This window comes from Eptesicus fuscus, chromosome 20, assembly GCF_027574615.1.
Source record: "Eptesicus fuscus isolate TK198812 chromosome 20, DD_ASM_mEF_20220401, whole genome shotgun sequence".
Classification (NCBI taxonomy): Eukaryota; Metazoa; Chordata; class Mammalia; order Chiroptera; family Vespertilionidae; genus Eptesicus; species Eptesicus fuscus.
This window is the reverse complement of record NC_072492.1, coordinates 15856673-15875104: the sequence shown is the minus strand read 5'-3', so window position 1 is coordinate 15875104 and position 18432 is coordinate 15856673. Positions and strand designations below refer to the sequence as shown.

The 18432-nt window shown below is 37.1% G+C and overlaps 1 protein-coding gene across 1 annotated transcript in view; it reads right to left on the bottom strand.

The window, feature by feature from the left end:
- The window catches only part of METTL16 (methyltransferase 16, N6-methyladenosine), a 62021-nt gene that overhangs the window by 22349 nt on the left and 21240 nt on the right, over window positions 1–18432 (bottom strand). The window contains exons 4-7 of the mRNA XM_008147900.3: window positions 17758–17957; window positions 13276–13416; window positions 10956–11071; window positions 8672–8814 (exon numbers count right to left, since the gene is read on the bottom strand). Coding sequence (XP_008146122.2) covers window positions 8672–8814; window positions 10956–11071; window positions 13276–13416; window positions 17758–17957 — 600 coding nt within the window. The remainder of the gene's footprint in view (window positions 1–8671; window positions 8815–10955; window positions 11072–13275; window positions 13417–17757; window positions 17958–18432) is intronic.

Here is an 18432-nt window from a genome sequence, read left to right as displayed (position 1 = left end):
AGTTCACCATTATAAATAACATATCGTCTTTAGTTTGCAGATCAAAGGCAGGCTCAATCTGGATCCTTTGCTATCTCTAAAAATTGGCTAGCCCAGGGAGGGGCAGTCTCTCTCCACCCAGAAAGATTTTCAAGACGTCAAAACATCATAATATATAGAAAATCAAAAGCATTTACAATACAAAGCCAGACACAAAAATCTACATTCCATATGATTCATTTATATGAAAGTCTAGAACAGGCCAAAATGCTGACAAAAGGATCAGTAGTCACTAGAGGCTGGGATAGGGTAAAGGAGCACCAGGGAACCTTTTATGGTGATGGAAATGTTCTATATCTTCGTTGTGGAGGTGGTTACATATATATGTCAAAATTCATGAAACTGTACACTTAAAATTGAAGAATTTTACTATATGCAAGTTATACCTCAATAAAACATTTAAGTACATAAACTTCTAAATGTGATACAGCTTATACCTTCAAATATACATAAAGAATAGTTAATATAGTAATGTTTCACACATTTCTTTCTAGTTTATAACAGTTTAGTTATAGTAGCAATAGATACTCTGTATCCTGCATTTTTTAAAGCATCACAATTACTGCTATGTCATTTGAAATTCATCTAACTGCACATTATTTATCTTTTTAATCCTCTCCCAAGGAGTGAGGATATTTTCCCCATTGATTTTTAAAGAGAGTGGAAGAGGAGGAAGGGTAGAGAGAGAGGAGAAAGAGTAACATTGAAGTGAGAGAAACATGGATCAGTTGCCTCCCACAGCATGCTCTCTTGCCCAGGAATCGAACCCTTGACCCTCTGGTGCAAAGGCCAACCCTCTAACCACTGAGCAACACAGGTCAGGACCACATTATTTTTAAAGAGAAATTACAGATTAAGGAGATATATTATTATATTGCTTTAGAAATAGAGTGTATTAACCAATATTTTGTTTTCATTGTTTGTGGGTTCAACAACAAGTGACTGCCTTTATTTTTGTTTCATCAATCCTTTTCCCTTTGAAAATACAAAGAAATAATTGTTCTACCTAAACTATTTTAAACATAAAACCTGGGTAAATTTACCTACAGCATAATCAGTTTCATTTGGTGGTTTTAAAATGTTTGGACGATAAATAATATGCACCCTTTAAGACAGTGTATAAATAGAGAATCAAAATGAATTTAAAAGCCTTTAGTATGTCAGGAACAAGATGAAGAAAAATAAATTAAGAGCAATTAGTGCTCACATAGTAATGTATAAAATAGGTTAATTAACACCTTTCCTTTTAAATTAACAGTCCTTAACAGATTAGAGCAGTCACCAGAAGCCAAGAAATAGGCTAGAACAGAGGCAAAAGAAAGATACTATAAATTTCCTCAGGAGATGAAGAAAAGCCAATAATGCCCGTCTGGCCAGCGTGGCTCAGTGGTTGAGCGTGGACCTATGAGCCAGGAAGTCACAGTGTGATTTCTGATAGGGGCACATGCCCGGGTTTCGGGCTTAATCCCCAGTGTCGGGGTCTACAGGAGGCACCTGATCAATGATTGTCTTTCATTGATGTTTCTGTCTCTCTCTTCCTCTCCCTTCCTCTCTAAAATCAATAAAGATGTATTTTAAAAAATAAATAAAACCAGGTTGTATGACCATGCTTTAAAAAAAAAAAAAGCCACTATTTAAGTAAATGCTTGGTGTAAGGTGAATACTATATTACGAATATTTTAAGATTTAATATCATCAATATACTTAACTGTTTTCTGCAACAGAATTATAGAAAAAGCAGAGGTAACTGGGTGTATTAAAAATTCTAATAGATCCTAGCTACTTTCAACAGGCATCCTGTGACAACTAATCAAAATGCAAGTAGGAAAAAATGAACAAAAGAAAGATCTAGTTACCCAGGAGACTTTGAACCCATTATACTATTTTAATGATGAAAGCAGCATTCTACTCTTTACAGAATTTAGGAATTCCTCTGAAACAGCAGTTTTAAGGAAAGTATTTTGAGCCCTGGTCAGTGTGGTTCATTCAGCTGAGCATGGTCCTGTGCACCAAGGGATCGCGCAGGTGCCATACCTGGTCAGGGCACATGCCGGGGTTGTGGGCTCAGTCCCCAGTAGGGTGTGTCCAGGAGGCAGCTGATAGATGTTTCCATCTCCTCAATGTTTCTCTCTCTCCCTTCTCCCTTCCTCTCTCTCTCTCTCTCAAATCAATAAAAACATTTTTTTAAATTATTCTTTTTAAAAATTTTATCTTTATTGTTGAAAGTATTATAAATGTCCCCCTTCCCCCGCATTGACTACCTCTACTCCACTCCCTTCCCCTCTCCAGGCCTTCCCCAACTTTTGTCTGTTCATCCATGAGCTATGCATATATGCATATAAGTTCATTGTTTAATCTTTTCCCGCCCACTCCACCCCCTTCCCTCTGAAATACATACGTCTATTGCATGCTTCAATGTCTCTGGATATTTTTTGTTCATCAGTTTATTCTGTTCACTAGATTCCACATATAAGTGAGATCATATACTTGTCTTTCTCTAACTGGCTTATTTCGCTTAGCATAATACTCTCCAGGTCCCTCCATGATGTCTCAAAGGTTAAGAGATCTTTCCTTTTTACAGCTGCATAATATTCCATAGTGTAAATGTACATTTTTAAAATCCATTCATTGACTGATGAGCATTTGGGCTGTTTCCAGATCTTAGCTATTATAAATAACGCTGCTATTGTTTTTATTGACTTCAGAGAGAGAGGAAGGGAGAGGGATAGAAACATCAATGAGAGAGAAACATCATTCAGCTGCCTCCTGCATGCCCCCTACTGGAGATCAAGCTCTTTAAAAAAAGAGAAAAGAAAAAGTATTTTGAAATAATTTCAAATGTACAGGAGTTGCAAGATTAGTACAAATGATTCCAGTATACTCTTCACCCAGATTCAACAATTAACATTTTCCTCCATTTGCTTGCTCTGTATCTTTTTCTAAACCATTTGAGACTGAGCTACAGATATCATTGTGTCCCTTGAATCCTAAATATTTTGGCATGTACATTTTTATTTTATTTTAAAATATATTTTATTGATTTTTTTACAGAGAGGAAGGGAGAGGGATAGAGAGTCAGAAACATCGATGATAGAGAAACACCGATCAGCTGCCTCCTGCACACCCCCTACTGGGGATGCGCCCACAACCAAGGTACATGCCCTTGACTGAAATTGAACCTGGGACCCTTCAGTCCGCAGGCCGACGCTCTACCCACTGAGCCAAACCAGTCAGGGCGGCATGTACATTTTTAAAACAAGGACATTTTCTTTCACAACCACAAAACAATGATCAAATTGAAAAAATTTAACACTCATACAATACTATTATCTGGAATACAGTCTGTATTCAAATTTTACTAATTATCCCAGTAATGTGTTTCATGACAATTTTCTCCCTTGATGCAAGACCCAATCTAGGATCATGCATTTCATTTACATGTCAAGTCTTTTTAGTCTCTCAATCTAAAAACAGTTTGTGTCTATTTTTTACTTTCACAACCTTAATATTTTTGAAGAACTGTCTTACAAAATTCCTTGAGTTGTTTTAATGTTTCCTCATAGTTAGATTCAGGTTACATATATGTGTACATACATATATGAAGAGCACAGAGGTGCTGCTGTGCCCTTCTAGGCACCTCACATCAGGAGGTGGTCACCTAATCAAGGAGGTATTCCCTCCAGCTTTCTCCACTGTAAAGCTACCATATTTCTCTTTGTAATTATAAGTAATCTGTGGGGAGATGCTTTGAAACTATGTAAATATCCTGTTACTCTTCAAATTTTCCATTGTTGATTCTTCCACAAATCAATTATTACTGTAACGATTACAAAATGATTTTTCTAACTTTATTATTCCTTCTACATTTATTAGTTGGCATTATACTGTAATGAAGAACATTTCCTCTATTCCCCTGATGCATTTTTTAAAAATTTATTTCTTTATTGATTTCAGAGAGGAAGGGAGAAGGAGAGTGATTGAAACATCAATGATGAGAGAGAATCATTGATTGGCTGCCTTCTGCACACCCCCTACTGGGGATCGAGCCCGCAACCCAGGCATGTGCCCTTGGCCAGAATTGAACCTGGGACCCTTCAGTCTGCAGACTGCCACTCTATCCACTGAGCCAAGCCGGCCAGAGCCCCCTGATGCATTTTACTTGCTTATTTTATGCAGTGACTTATAAGGCATTCTGAACTCATATTGTCTATATTTGGTTTGAGCTGGCTCTTATGTTCTTCTGACATTTAATACCATAAAAAGGTATTCCACCAATCTTATAGACAAGAAAAATAAAGTGGCTTACCCTTTTATAAAGGCAAGTCAAAGTTCACAGTAGAACTGGACAGTCTTTCAGCTGGAGCATTAACTACAATCTCAGTTATAAAATCTACAATCGTTCCCTGCGCTATTACTTACAGCACCCTACAACTATACTAGCACCTAGTTTAAAAAACAGAAAGGGAGGGAAAACTCTACATTAACATAAAATAACAAAGTAGTTGTAACGTTTCCTTTCTACACCATGGACCTTAGCATTTAAATCTACTGGAGTCCTAAAACAGTCAAGCGTTAAAATAATGGTATTTAATATTCATTATTATTAATTATATCAAATATATACTCATTTAATTCTACGACCACTCTGTGAGGTAGTTATTGTTACCCCATTTTACCAGTGAGAAAACAAAATTAAAATATAAGTCAAAGAATCACATTTCAAAAGGCCCAGACTATTAAATTTATTGCCCATCACCAAATATGTGGATTATACCGAAATATAAGAAGTATCCACCATCTGGAAGGGGTAGAGAATGAAAAGGAAAAAGCAAAAAGAGGGAGCTTGGGTGAAAGCAATATTAAGTTGGGACTGTTAGATACAGATCTTTGGTTCCTGGAAAAACTGTAAAACCATTGCCACAAAGGGCATCAACTATAGACTGACTGACCAATGACAAAGTGAATTCAGGCCATGAGAAGTCTCATAAAGTCTGTTAATTTATTTAAAAAGTTAGTAGAGAGAGTCTCTAAAAAAGAAAATGCTAGTAAACTCAAATCATAGGCACAAATTGAAAGGATGACAGGCACCTGCAAATCATCAATGATAGAGGGGCTGTCTAATAATGTTATATGTAAATTATACCAATTAATATAAAGAGAAGGCTGTCTAACTAGAAATCCAATTGCAGGCTGGGTACAGAGGCTGCATGGGTGGTAGAAAGAGCACTGGACCACAATCAGGACATATAAGGCCCAAGTCTCTAATCTGTACAACTAAGAAGCTGTATATACATCCCAAAGGCCTTCCAGCTGCAAAATTCCTTAAGATACAAAACAAAACTGCAGTTGCTGCAGGTGAGGTATCTTGAGTGCCATCTCTGAGATCAGTCTAATAAACTGAACTTATTTCACCCCATAATGTTACAAATTCTGCTTAGTTCTGCATTTTACTAGCAAAAAGAAAATAAATTAGATAAGAAGCAGATGGGTTAAAATACTTGTTTTAATCCCTTATTTTTCAGAGCTTTAAAATATGCAGCTTCCACAACATTCTAAAATGTGAGAATTGCATAGTAGTATAAACAATATGTCAACTATAAAAAATATGAGGGAGGACATGAACAGGTAATATGTACAAGTGAAAGTTGTCATGGTATGATGTGAAACTGTAAACAATATTTGCAAGTAATACTTTCAAGAAACATTGCTCTATTTTGGTTTCAAAAAAAGCACTTCATGCCATGGCTGGTGTTGTTCAATGGTTAGAGCATCCGCCTGTGCATCCGAGGGTCTCAGGTTCTATTCCTGGTCAAGGGCATGCACCTGGATTGCAAGTTTGATTCCTAGCCCCTTTGGGGTGCATGGAGGAGACAACCAATTGATGGTCTTTCTCCTCCCCCCTCCTTTCCACACTCTAAAAATCAATGGAAAAAATATCCTCTGGTGAGGATTAACAAAACAGAAACAAAAGCACTTCATTTCCTCTATTCTTCCTATTATCATTCCTCCTCTCAACTTGACAGAGTCCTAACAGCAGACAAGACTGGTGAACCCTGTTTTTAATAAATCATAACCAGATAAGGTGACACCAACCTCAAAACAGTCAACTCTCTAGAGACATGACAAGCTCTAGCAAGTTCCCCTTCCTAGGGGGCTACCAGAGCCAGGTACAGGCAGACTTAAAACATACTGACCAATTTCTCTCCCTAAGAATGATGTTCCTTTACAACATATTTTTGTAGGTCAAATAGGACTTTGGAAATAATAATAATTGCCTAGTTAAAAGCCTCCTGAAAATAACCTTCCCCATTTTCCTGATTAGCACCAGTCCTCTCTAAAGATGACAGATACTGAAATGGCCACATGGCCCTGGTTACCTCTTTTCATGAGTTTCAGACTCTGCTACCTTTCTTTAAGTCTATTTTACTTACTCAGACTCTTCCCAATGCTCAGTATTACTTAAGTTTCTTTTTTCTACATACCCTCATGGATCTTTTAATAAATCAATTTAAAACAACAATTTATTAACTTTTGGCTTCAACAATGTATAAATTTCTATGACAGACCATCCAATAATCCAGTTGCTTTTCACAAATATTTAAATAAACTCACATTTAACAAATCAGGATATCTGATTTTGAAACTGGCCTTTTAGCCCGGCAGGTGTGGCTCAGTGGTTGAACCTATGAACCAGGAGGTCACAGTTCAATTCCCAGTCAGGGCACATGCCCAGATTTCGGGCTCCATCCCCAGTGTAGGGAATGCAGGTAGACAGCCAATCAATGATTCTCTCTCATCATTGATGTTTCTATTTCTCTTTCCTTCTTCCTTCCTCTCTGAAAGCAACAAAAATCTATTTAAAAAAGAAAAGAAACTGGCCTTCTATTGAAATAAGCAGCTTTAAATACCTATAAATCCTAAAAAGTAAAAAGAAAAAATGTCTTCCCTATCCAGCAATTCCGCTTCTGGGAATATACCCAAAGGAATTGAAAGCAGGGAATTAAGAGATACTTGAACACCCTGTTCATAGCAACATTATCCACAACAGCCAGAGCAACCCAACTGTCCATCAACAGATGAATGGGATAAAAAAAAAAAAAAAAAGTATATACATACAATAAGATATTATTCAGCCTTAAAAAGAAAATTCTAAAAAAAAAAAAAAAAAAAAGCCCAGCCAGTGTGGCTCAGTGGTTGAGCGTAGACCTATCAACCAGGAAGTCACAGTTTGATTCCTGGTCAGGGCACGTGCCTGGGTTGCGGGCTCAATCTCCAGTGTGTGGCGTGCAGGAAGCAGCCAATCAATGATTCTCACATTGATGTTTCTCTCTCTCTCTCTCCCTTCCTCTCTGAAATCAGTAAAAATATATTTTTTTTAAAAAAAGGAAATTCTGACACACTCTATAACATGGATGAACACTGAGGACATGATGCTAAGTGAAAGAAGCCAATCACAAAAGGACAAAAACTATCTGACTCTATTTATATAAGGTACCTAGAATAGTCAAATTCATAGAGATAAAAAGTAGAATGCTGTGTTGGCCAGTTTGGCTCAGTGGGTAGAGCGTCGGCCTGCAGACTGAGGGGTCCCAGGTTCGATTCCAGTTAGGGGCACATGCCTGGGTTGCGGGCTTGATCCCCATTAGGGGACTTGCAGGAGGCGGCTGATCAATGATTTTCTCTCAACATTGATGTTTCTCTTTCCCTCTCCCTTCCTCTCTGAAATCAATAATATATATAAAAAATTTTTTTTAAAAAGTAGAATGCTGGTTGCCAGGGGTTGGGGAGAGAGAGGAATGGGAAGTTGTTGTTTAATGTGTATAGAGTTTTACTTTTCCAAGAAGAAAGAGTTCTGGAGATTAGTTGCACAATATGAATGTACTTAACACTACTAAACTGTACACTTTAAAAATGGTTAAGATGTTAAATTTTGTTATGTACATTTTATCACAATTTAAAAAAAATCTTCTGTATGTCCCAAAGCTAAATTCTAGGGTTGAAAACCTTTTAGTTTTGAACTACTGCGTTATCCATCATTTCAACAACACTTAGCAGGGTGAGAATTCAAGTGAGACAAACAGGTCTTTTTGAGTACCTATGCTGCTTAATAACAGGTGTGTTGCCCGAAATAATTAGCTTTTAAAAAGGAATAGCCTTAACTCTCCTCTGGAACTGGTTAGTCATCTCAGTTTCCCTTCATTAAGTTCTTGATAGCTCAATGTCCTCACAGCTGTCATTGTTTGGGAGACTTGATTCCAAGAACATAATTGCTTCAAGGACTAGGCAACTAATTTATCTGGTTCATGGGGCAGATTTGAACCCATCTGTTTTCTAATCAAAAGCCATATTTGAATCTGTTTGATTCCATCACAGTACCGAAATAAAAGCAATACAATCATATGGTATTTTCTTCCTTTCTATCCATGTAGTATAGATGACTACAGGAAACACAAATCAATTAAAGGCATGAGAGCATCCTTAGAAACAGGGTCTCTGCATACTGTAAGATGTGCTACCTTTTCAATTTTTGTTTGTTCTTTAGACAACTGTGATTACATTTACTCTAAGTGACATGGTTTCCTTTGGAATTACACAAGGGGAAAATATTCCCATATCGTAATAACCAACTTACCGCAATCTTTTTTTAAGTTGTAAACTGTCATGGATGATTCTTTTAACAAACTCTAATTCGCCTCCTTCTGCCATGATCTCTGTGATACCTCCTGTATTTACCGAACTAGGTGGAGGTCTTCGAGGATTTCGAGAGTTTACTCCCTGAAATACAACAAAAAACACTGGTGAAAAATTTTACACCTTAAGACCATATCTTTGACTGTAATCTAGTTAGAAATAAGAATGCTTAGGCAAAATTTTAGTTTCCAAATGTCATGCTAGCTTTAGGATTTAAAAATCATATAATCATTCAAATATTACATTTTAAAAACTGCATTCATGCAAATATTCCTTCCTAGGATCTTTTACCTTCCATCTTTGTTTGTGATTAAACATACAAAAATTTTACCTTTTTATGTACTCAATTCTGTCACTTTTCTTTAATGTTTTCTGTCTTGATATCATGTACAGTAAATATTCCACCAAAAGTTTAGATAAATATTTATTTGTTTTCTTCTAGTATTTTCGTGGTTTTACCTTTTAAATTTAATTCACTCCTACACCTCAGACCATATTTAAAAAAATAACTCAAATGGATCTAAGGTCTAAATATAAAAGCTAAAACTATAAAACTCTTAGAAGAAAACATAATACATCTTCATGATCTTAGATTAAGCAATGATTTCTTAAATGATTTCAAAAGCATAAGCAACAACAAAAACAACAAAATAGATAAACTGGACTGCCTAAACATTAAAAACTTTTGATCTGCAAAGGACACCATCAAGAAAGTAAAAAAGACCTTAGCCAGTTTGGCTTAGTTGATAAGAGCATTGGTCTGAAGACTGAAGGGTCCTGGGTTCAATTCCAGTAAAGGGTACATGACCAGGTTGCAGGCTCGATCCCCAGTGTGGGGCGTGCAGGAGGCAGCCAATCAATGATTCTCTCACATCATTGATGTTTCTATCTCTCTCTCTCCCTTCCTTTCTGAAATCAATAAAAATATACTTTAAAAAAAAAGTAAGAGCCGAAACCGGTTTGGCTCAGTGGATAGAGTGTCAGCCTGCGGACTGAAAGGTCTCGGGTTCGATTCTGGTCAAGGGCATGTACCTTGGTTGCGGGCACATCCCCAGTAGGGGGTGTGCAGGAGGCAGCTGATCCATGTTTCTCTCTCACTGATGTTTCTAACTCTCTATCCCTCTGCCCTTCCTCTCTGTAAAAAATCAATAAAATATATATTTTTTTAAGAAAAAAATAAAAAATAAAAAATAAAAAAAAAAGTAAGAAAGACAAGCCACAGAATGGAAGGATATTTTTACAAATAATATATCTAATAAGAGATTTGTATCTAGAATACACAAAGAATTCTTACAATAATAAAAAACAAACAAAGATTTTTTAATGGGCAAAGGATCTGAATAGTTATTTCTCCAAAGAAGATACACAAATGGCCAATAAGCACATAAAAAATTTTCAATATCATTAGCTATCAGAGAAATGCACAGCAAAAATAAAATGAGATACCACTTAATACCCACTAGGATGGCCATAATTAAGATAAATAATAACAAGTGTTAAGTGAGGCAAAAGGAGGTTTACAGTTGTTCATATGGAAAATAACACAGTAATTAAATAATAATACAAAAATAAATACTAGGTGAAAGAAAATAGGTTAAATCAATATTTTATAGTACTGTTTTTATTAGGTTCTTTGTTTTTAATTCAATGTATCTTTCCATATTCATAAGCAAATATACTTTTCATTTGAGGTTAGAAAGACTAAATTGGACGTTTGTTTACTATCAAATGATAGGTGGCAGTAAAAACAGGTAAGCTCCTCCCTAAGCCAATAAACCCAATGCAGGACTATACTGTGACCTAAACTGGTCCAATCAGAAGAAACCCCAAAGTGTAATGGTCTGGGGAAGAAAAGAGCTCTCTCCTCCCTTTCTCCCCCTCCGCAAATATTACTCTGCCACAAGTAAACCAGCCTGAGAACAAAAACAAGCAAGGGTGAGGTCCGAGCCAAGAGAAACCTGGAAAAACTGAGCCTTAGCTTTGATACTATTTTGATCCCCTTGATCAAATTATTCCTAAAGTCGACACTACTGCTGGATTTCTCAGATATATGAGCCAATAAACTTTCTTTCTTGTTAAAAGTCAATCTGAATTGGGTTTTCAGGTGCTTGATTACAAAAGCATCCAGATACAGCTTCCAAAACAAAAGCTGTTCTTTGCTCTTATTTTTGCAAGCAAGGTAAACAGATAAATATTCAATTACTTTAAAGGAGAGGATATTTTACCTTGGCTTCCAACTGATTGGCAAAAAAGGGAGGATTGCACATGCAAAAGTCATAGATTATCTCAGATTCTTCTTTAAGAGCATCCATCAGAAGTGTCTTCTGTGGTACTTTTACAACTAGGAGAAAAAAATAGAAACTGTTAACCAATATTAATGCTGTGGTAGTTTTCAAATATGTCCACAAATTCTTTGACAATAGTCCCTTCAAAAGGTGGAGTTTGATTTCCCTCTCCTTAAGTATAGGGTGCACTCACTGATTCGCTTTCATTCAATAGAATATGATGGAAGTGACAGACAGGGTGTCACTTCTGAGACTCGATCATAAAAAGTAATATGGCTTCTTCCTTGTCCCATCTCCTGAATTATTTGCTCTAGGTGAAGCCAGTAATACAGGCTTCAGTATCTCCCCTTACAATAATATGTTGACTTTGTGGAATCTCTTTATGGGAGTCTCTTAAATAAATCAAAAACACAAATAAATCCCAGCCCTTTATATATAAGACTAGAGGCCCAGTGCACGAAAATTTGTGCACTCGGGTGGGGGGGGGAGGGGGTCCCTCAATCCCTCTGCGGGAGGCAACTGGGCGGGTGATCAGGGGACAGCACTGCCCCCATCAGCCTCCCTCTGTGAGAGGCAACTAGGTGGCCAATCAGGGAATGGCGCCAGCCGGCGCAGCCCCGCCCCTCTGCTGCTGCTGGTCGCTGCCACCCCGCCCCCATCGGCGTCCCCTCCCTCTGCCCACTAGCACGTGCCTTGGCTGGCCTGGCGCCACCTGCTCACCAGCCCCGCCCCCTTCAGCCGTTTGGTCGATTTGCATATTATGCTTTTATTATATAGGATAAACACAAAAGTAACAAATTATTAAGGGAATTCAACTATTTGTAGCAGAGTTCCATGTACTGAAATAAAAATAAGATGGTATAATTTAATCAACAGTGGGGTTTTCTTACTTTTAAAATCTTAGTGACTAAAAAAAATAAAAAAAAATAAAAAACACCTGGCCGGTGTGATTCAATGGTTGAGAATTGACCTATGAACCAGGAGATCACAGTTTGATTCCCAGTCATGGCACACGCCAGGTTTCAGACTTGGTCCCCAGTAGGGGGCATGCAGGAGGCAGCCGGTCAATGATTCTCATCATTGATGTTTCTCTCTCTCCCTCTCCCTTCCTCTCTAAAATCAATAAAAATATATTTTAAAAATAAATAAAATCTTGGTTACCAGGTTACTTCATATACAGTTGATTCTATTATTTATAGTATCTGAACATACATTTATGTTCTATAAAGTCATCACAACCACTGCATTAGTGAATACTGAACTATTGGCTCTGGGGAGAAATACAGGGTGGGTTAGGTAACTGTAAGCCTCTGGTCCAACATTTTCATCAACCAATCAATATAAATCTTATTTTATGTTTTTGTTTAAAGGTACTTTATTCAATATATATTGTTGATTCATTAACACTGAACTCATGGTCAACAGCACTATAACTCATGTCTGAACGAAGCTTATCTAACACACGTATTTTCTCTGCAAGGCACATCACAGCCTTCTTGCACTCAGGAACACTAGATAGCACTTAAACACTATATTTAGGGGCCATTTTAAACAATAAAATCACCAAGAAAAAGCACAAAAGTGCAAAGAAAATGGCACTAAACAGATCATGAAAAGGACACTTGTTTACAGTGTGAGAGCTTAAACAAGAAGGCAGAGCACTGCCGAAACCGGTTTGGCTCAGTGGATAGAGCGTCAGTCTGCGGACTGAAAGGTCCCAGGTTCGATTCCGGTCAAGGGCATGTACCTTGGTTGCAGGGCACATCCCCAGTAGGGGGTGTGCAAGAGGCAGCTGATCGATGTTTCTCTATCATCGATGTTTCTAACTCTCTATCCCTCTCTCCCACTCTGTAATAAAATTAATAAAATATATATATATATAAAAAAAAAGAAGGCAGAGCATCACCTTGTTCAACTTCAGCTGGGAACATGCACGTTGGGTGACTCAAATTTTTTGCTGCTCTGTACATGTCTATGGATAACCACCAAAGTACCACAAGTATTGATTTTGAAGTTAAAATATAATCCCATGTAGGCAAATTTTAGCAAGTAGGCAAAATCACAAATACAGAATCCACAGATTATGAAGCTTGATTGTATTTACTATACCTCTTTCTGAATTAATTCTGATAACAAAACAGTAAATTCAATTACAATGTACCAGATTTTGTATATTAAAGCAAAAGAATGAGATGTGTTAAATTAGAAAAAAGGTTACTAAAACAAAGCTTAAAAGGGATATTTATTCTGTAGAGCTAACCTTTTATAAGATCAGACAAGTTATTCTGTTCCACATTTTTCTTTGCATAGTTGAAGCACATATCATCTACTTCTGTTGCAAGAAAATACCAGCCATTTAAGGTACTTCCAAGTAAAGGATAGATGCAGGATGCTCCAGTACCTAGTAAAATAAAAATTCAAAACACATTGCATATACCTGAGGGAGAGGTGAGAATAATAAGCAAAAACACCATTCTTTTCTTAGAATTCTTATAGCCTTGACAGTGGCTTCTGGGTTCTCTAGTCTATAAATATAAAAGGCTAAGTAACAGACCATACGTATGTCCGATCGTCCAACCGGCCGGTACATGTGACGCGCACTGGAAATTTAAAAATAAACGTTGACTCGCACATGTGGGATATATATAAAGCTCTCACTGGTGCCAATCGCATGCATGTGTTTCGATCTGTCATTGTCAATCGTGAATTTGGTTGACACTTCTATTATAGAGAAAGGGCAAATAGTGATATTAAAATATGTCTTCTAATTAATTACCTTTCAATGTGCACAAATCCATGCACCAGGCCACTAGTTATTTCATGTGTTTGTCTTATCCCATAATTAGATTCAAATTTCTTAGAGGATAGAAATCTTACTAACCTCTTTTTTGTATGTTTGTTGTATGTAAAATGAAGTATGTATAATTGGCTGGTGATCAAGGGATACATGACTGATAAACTGAAAATTGTCAAAACAATTTAATTTGCTTTATAAAATGTCTTCATTTAAAATCTCACACAAATCTTTATTTTCTTAAAAAAAAATCAATGCTAATTGTTAAATCACTACAATACTAAAAAAGATCAATGGACACCCTATTCCCCAAAAGTAGAAAAAAATACATAAGGCATAGAAATTTTATTATATTAAACCCCTCCAGTTCCCCACATATCTGCAAATTGTTACTTGAAGGAAACCAGAATTAAAAGAGGAAAAAATTTAAAGAGAAAATTTATATCTTAGATGTGGAGACATGAAAACACATTTGATCCAGATCTAAAACATCGCCCAGCCAGCATGGCTCAGTTGTTGAGCATCAACCTATGAACCAGGAGATCACGATTCAATTCCTGGTCAAGGCACATGCCAGGGTTGCAAGCTTGATCCCCAGTGTGGGGCATGCAGGAGGCAGCCAATCAATGATTCTCTCTCATCATTAATGTTTCTCTCTCTCTCCTTTGCCTCACCTCTCTGAAATCAATAAAAATATTTTTTAAAAATTTTTAAAAAATACATCTTATAAAAACAAAAAACACATCAATCACTGGCTAGACCACCAAAGTTTCAAGGGGGCATTCATGGGCAAATGCTCCAGGCAAAGATAATTCTTTGACAACTAGGGTTTGGTCCTAAATTTGTATGTAGAACCTCTAACTATACACTAATCTCAAATATTGCTTTTACAACCATTGACTAATCTTGGCCAATAAAATCTTAAAGAGAAAAAAAGCCAGTGTTTTTCCCAAAGGCCTAAGACAGGGGTCCTCAAACTTTTTAAACAGGGGGCCAGTTCACTGTCCCTCAGACCGTTGGGGGGCCGGACTATAGTTTAAAAAAAACTATGAACAAATTCCTATGCACACTGCACATATCTTATTTTGAAGTAAAAAAACAAAATGGCCGAAACCGGTTTGGCTCAGTGGATAGAGCGTCGGCCTGCGGACTCAAGGGTCCCAGGTTCGATTCCGGTCAAGGGCATGTACCTTGGTTGCGGGCACATCCCCAGTAGGGGGTGTGCAGGAGGCAGCTGATCGATGTTTCTCTCTCATCGATGTTTCTGACTCTCTATCCCTCTCTCTTCCTCTCTGTAAAAAATCAATAAAATATATTAAAAAAAAAAACAAAAACAAAATGGCAAAAACACCCACATGTGGCCCCAGGCCGTAGTTTGAGGACGGCTGGCCTAAGTAGTTAGCTCATACCAGCCACTCCAGGCCTGTTTTCCTCTGGTCATATCCTGGCACAAGGAGAGTGGAGGCAAGAACTCCTCCTAACCCAGAGGAAACCCAGGCTCATCGTAGAGCTTCCTCATTAAGTATTCTGAAGTCTAGTAAAAAACAGGGCAACTGATGGCCAGAACAGTTAAGCTCTTTGACAGACAATTGCTAAACTTCCTATCATGTTTACCGAATAACATCCAGGCCCTGATGCTATGGGATCAACACCTCCTTGGGGACATGTGATGTGGTGAGGGAAAGGATGGTAAAGGGTCCTCAAGCTCCACTCAGAAGCCACAGTTATTTACCCCTCCTCGCCATTGTGGTAAGAGAGTCATGCAGAATAAGAAATTTCAAGCAGCACTTTCATCTATGCAGGGGGAAAAAAAAATCCAGACCCAAGCTCTTGATCTCACACAACTGTCTCTCTCTTCATAGTTCAATTTTTTTTAAAGCAAAAAAAAAAAAAAGTACACTTTCCTTCAGTTGCCCAACAATAAAGAGGTAAAAGTCCTGTCCTTCGCCAAAAAAATCAAGTTTCTCAATTCTTAAGACCAAAGACTTGCATTTTAACACCCGAATCCCCTCAGAAAGCTGAATGACATTCTTAAATGGTAAAAAATCTTGTAATGATAAATAAAAAATGGAAAGTGTATAATCATGGAATTAGAGCAAACTGATGGAGTCTGGGGGAAGAATTTATATAGAACCCTAATTAGAATGAATGTGATTTCAGCACCAGTGCCCCTTATGAAGAGCTAAAATCCATTAACCTCCTATATCCCCAAGTGTTATTTTAGAAGGTTTAGGGCATAATTAAAATAAATTAGTACCAAATAAGCTCTCAAGCTTTTTAAGCTTTCTATAACCCATCAGCCATGAACGTAAAAGGGCAGAAGCTTTTGTTAAACCCCATTATTTTTACATAGGACTTAGCTTATATGTGGTGTTCAGATTTTTTAAAGTCAAAAGAATCAAATAGTAATCAATATTCAACAAATTATTAACTGGATACCTACTACTAGGGACCAGACCTTTTTTAATCCTTGGGATATTATAGTAAGCAAAAAGGTAACAGGCTCTGCACTTTGCAAGCTAGTGGTAGAGAAAGACATTAATCAATCAGGTAAGTGAATGTGTAGTTAAAAACTAAAAAAAAAACAACACAACAACCCTGGCTGTTTTGGCTCGGTGGTTAGAGCATCAACCCTAGGACCTCATTTAGTGACTAAAAGAAGAAAGAGTAAAATAAGTCTCAGTGGTTCGCATAAACAGGCATTAGTTGTTCCTGACAGTATTTAGTAATAAAATCAGATCTTTCCTTTTCTTTTTTAAATTATTCAAGTTCTATATATTATTTTTCCAGGTTAACATATAACTATCTTTTTTGTTTGTTTAACTATCTTTTTAAAAAGAGATTCTTAAAACCTGTCTTTTTCTCTATAGCTTGACACATGGTATGTTATTTTTAAATGGCACTGTTGAGATGAGCCATTCAGATGGAAAAGTTGAAAATCTCTTTATGGGAAATAGTTTTGGAATTACTCCCACTATGGATAAGCAGAACATGCATGGAGTAGTTAGGACTAAAATAGATGATTGTCAGGTAAGATTATCTCTTTGGTCATGCACTCTCGTTTGTTGACTTAAAATGGATGAGACTGTTCTTCCTTAAAATAAAATGCCAAAGGGTCTTGGGTTCAATTCCTGATCAAGTGCATGTATGTACCTTGGGCTGCAGGTTTCCCAGCCCCGATAAGGGTGTGTGCAGGAGGCAACCAATGAATGTGTCTCTCTCATGTTGATGTTTCTCTCTCTCTTCCCCCTCTTCCTTCCTCCCTTCCACTCTCTCTAGAAATCAATGGAAAAAATATCCTAGGTGAGGATTAAAAAAAAATTAAAAATGCCATCATGGAAGAAACATAAAAATGTCGGCCATTACAAACATATAATACATTTATAATTGCTAAATATACCTTTGCTTCATTTCCTTCTGTATATCCACTTGCTCTCCTAAATGAATCAAACTGAACAGTTTTCTCCATTGTAGATGTTTGTAATTAAGAGAATATCTTACTTTGACTCATGATTTTCCCCACCTTTAATTTTTGGATTAAATACTCTACAAATAACCAAGAGGTTCTGAAAGTATTCAGGCCTACATGATCTTTTATCAAATGGCCATTATCACAAAAATCACAATACGGAGATTTTGTTACTAATATCAAATAATTCAGAGTAAAAATAATACCCCGTAGACATAGATACTAACATAGATACAGACATGGTAATCTGAAAAGCTAAGAAAACAAGAGCCTCACTCATTTTGCCTCTCTTACCCTTTTGCTCCCTATTTGGTGGTCAAAAGCAATTAATGGCAGAAAAGCCCACATGTAGCAAATAAGAGCAGTAATATCCATAGTTAGGTTCTTTCACACAATACAAGAGAAATTTATAAAGAATTCGACCTTGAAAATTTTATAAAACTTACATGTAGTCAAAAAAAGAATTTAAAACCACATACCTATGTCAATTCCTCTTCGGAGAGTATTTCTGTCAGAGTCCTGATGACCAATCAGATCTTCTACCCAATGAATATAGTTGAGTCTCAAGGGAACCGTGGGAATTAGTCTCTCCAACGGAATATCAATAGAAAGTCCAAAATCTTCCCTTAGGAGAGTACAAGTCAGAGCTCTGACTGCTTCGGGATCTTTAAAATTAAGACTGTGGTGTGGAGAAAAAGATGTAAAATGGATTAATAAGATTCAATATGCTGTGCAAGCTCTATGGCAGCCAGGCAATACCGAATACCCACTTGAATGTCCTACTAAATCACACATAGCTGTGTAGAGCAAGCTTGTCAAACTCGCAGCTCAAGGGCCACATGTGGCCCACCACGAATGCTTTTGCAGCCCATCTAATATAATGGTATGTAAGAAACGTTTTAATAAACATTTCATAACTTAATTTTTACAATATCCTGTTATACATTATCTATAATAATAAAAGCATAACATGTTAATTAGACCGGACGTCCTTCTGGACAAAGCTGGGACTGCGAGGGAAGCCTGGGTCCCAGGTGCCAGAGGGAAGCCGGTGCCGGCAGCCAGGGGAAGAAGGCCTACTCTTGCACAAATTTCATGCATCAGGCCTCTAGTTATTAATAACGAACTACAACATTTGCTAATGACTGATTACT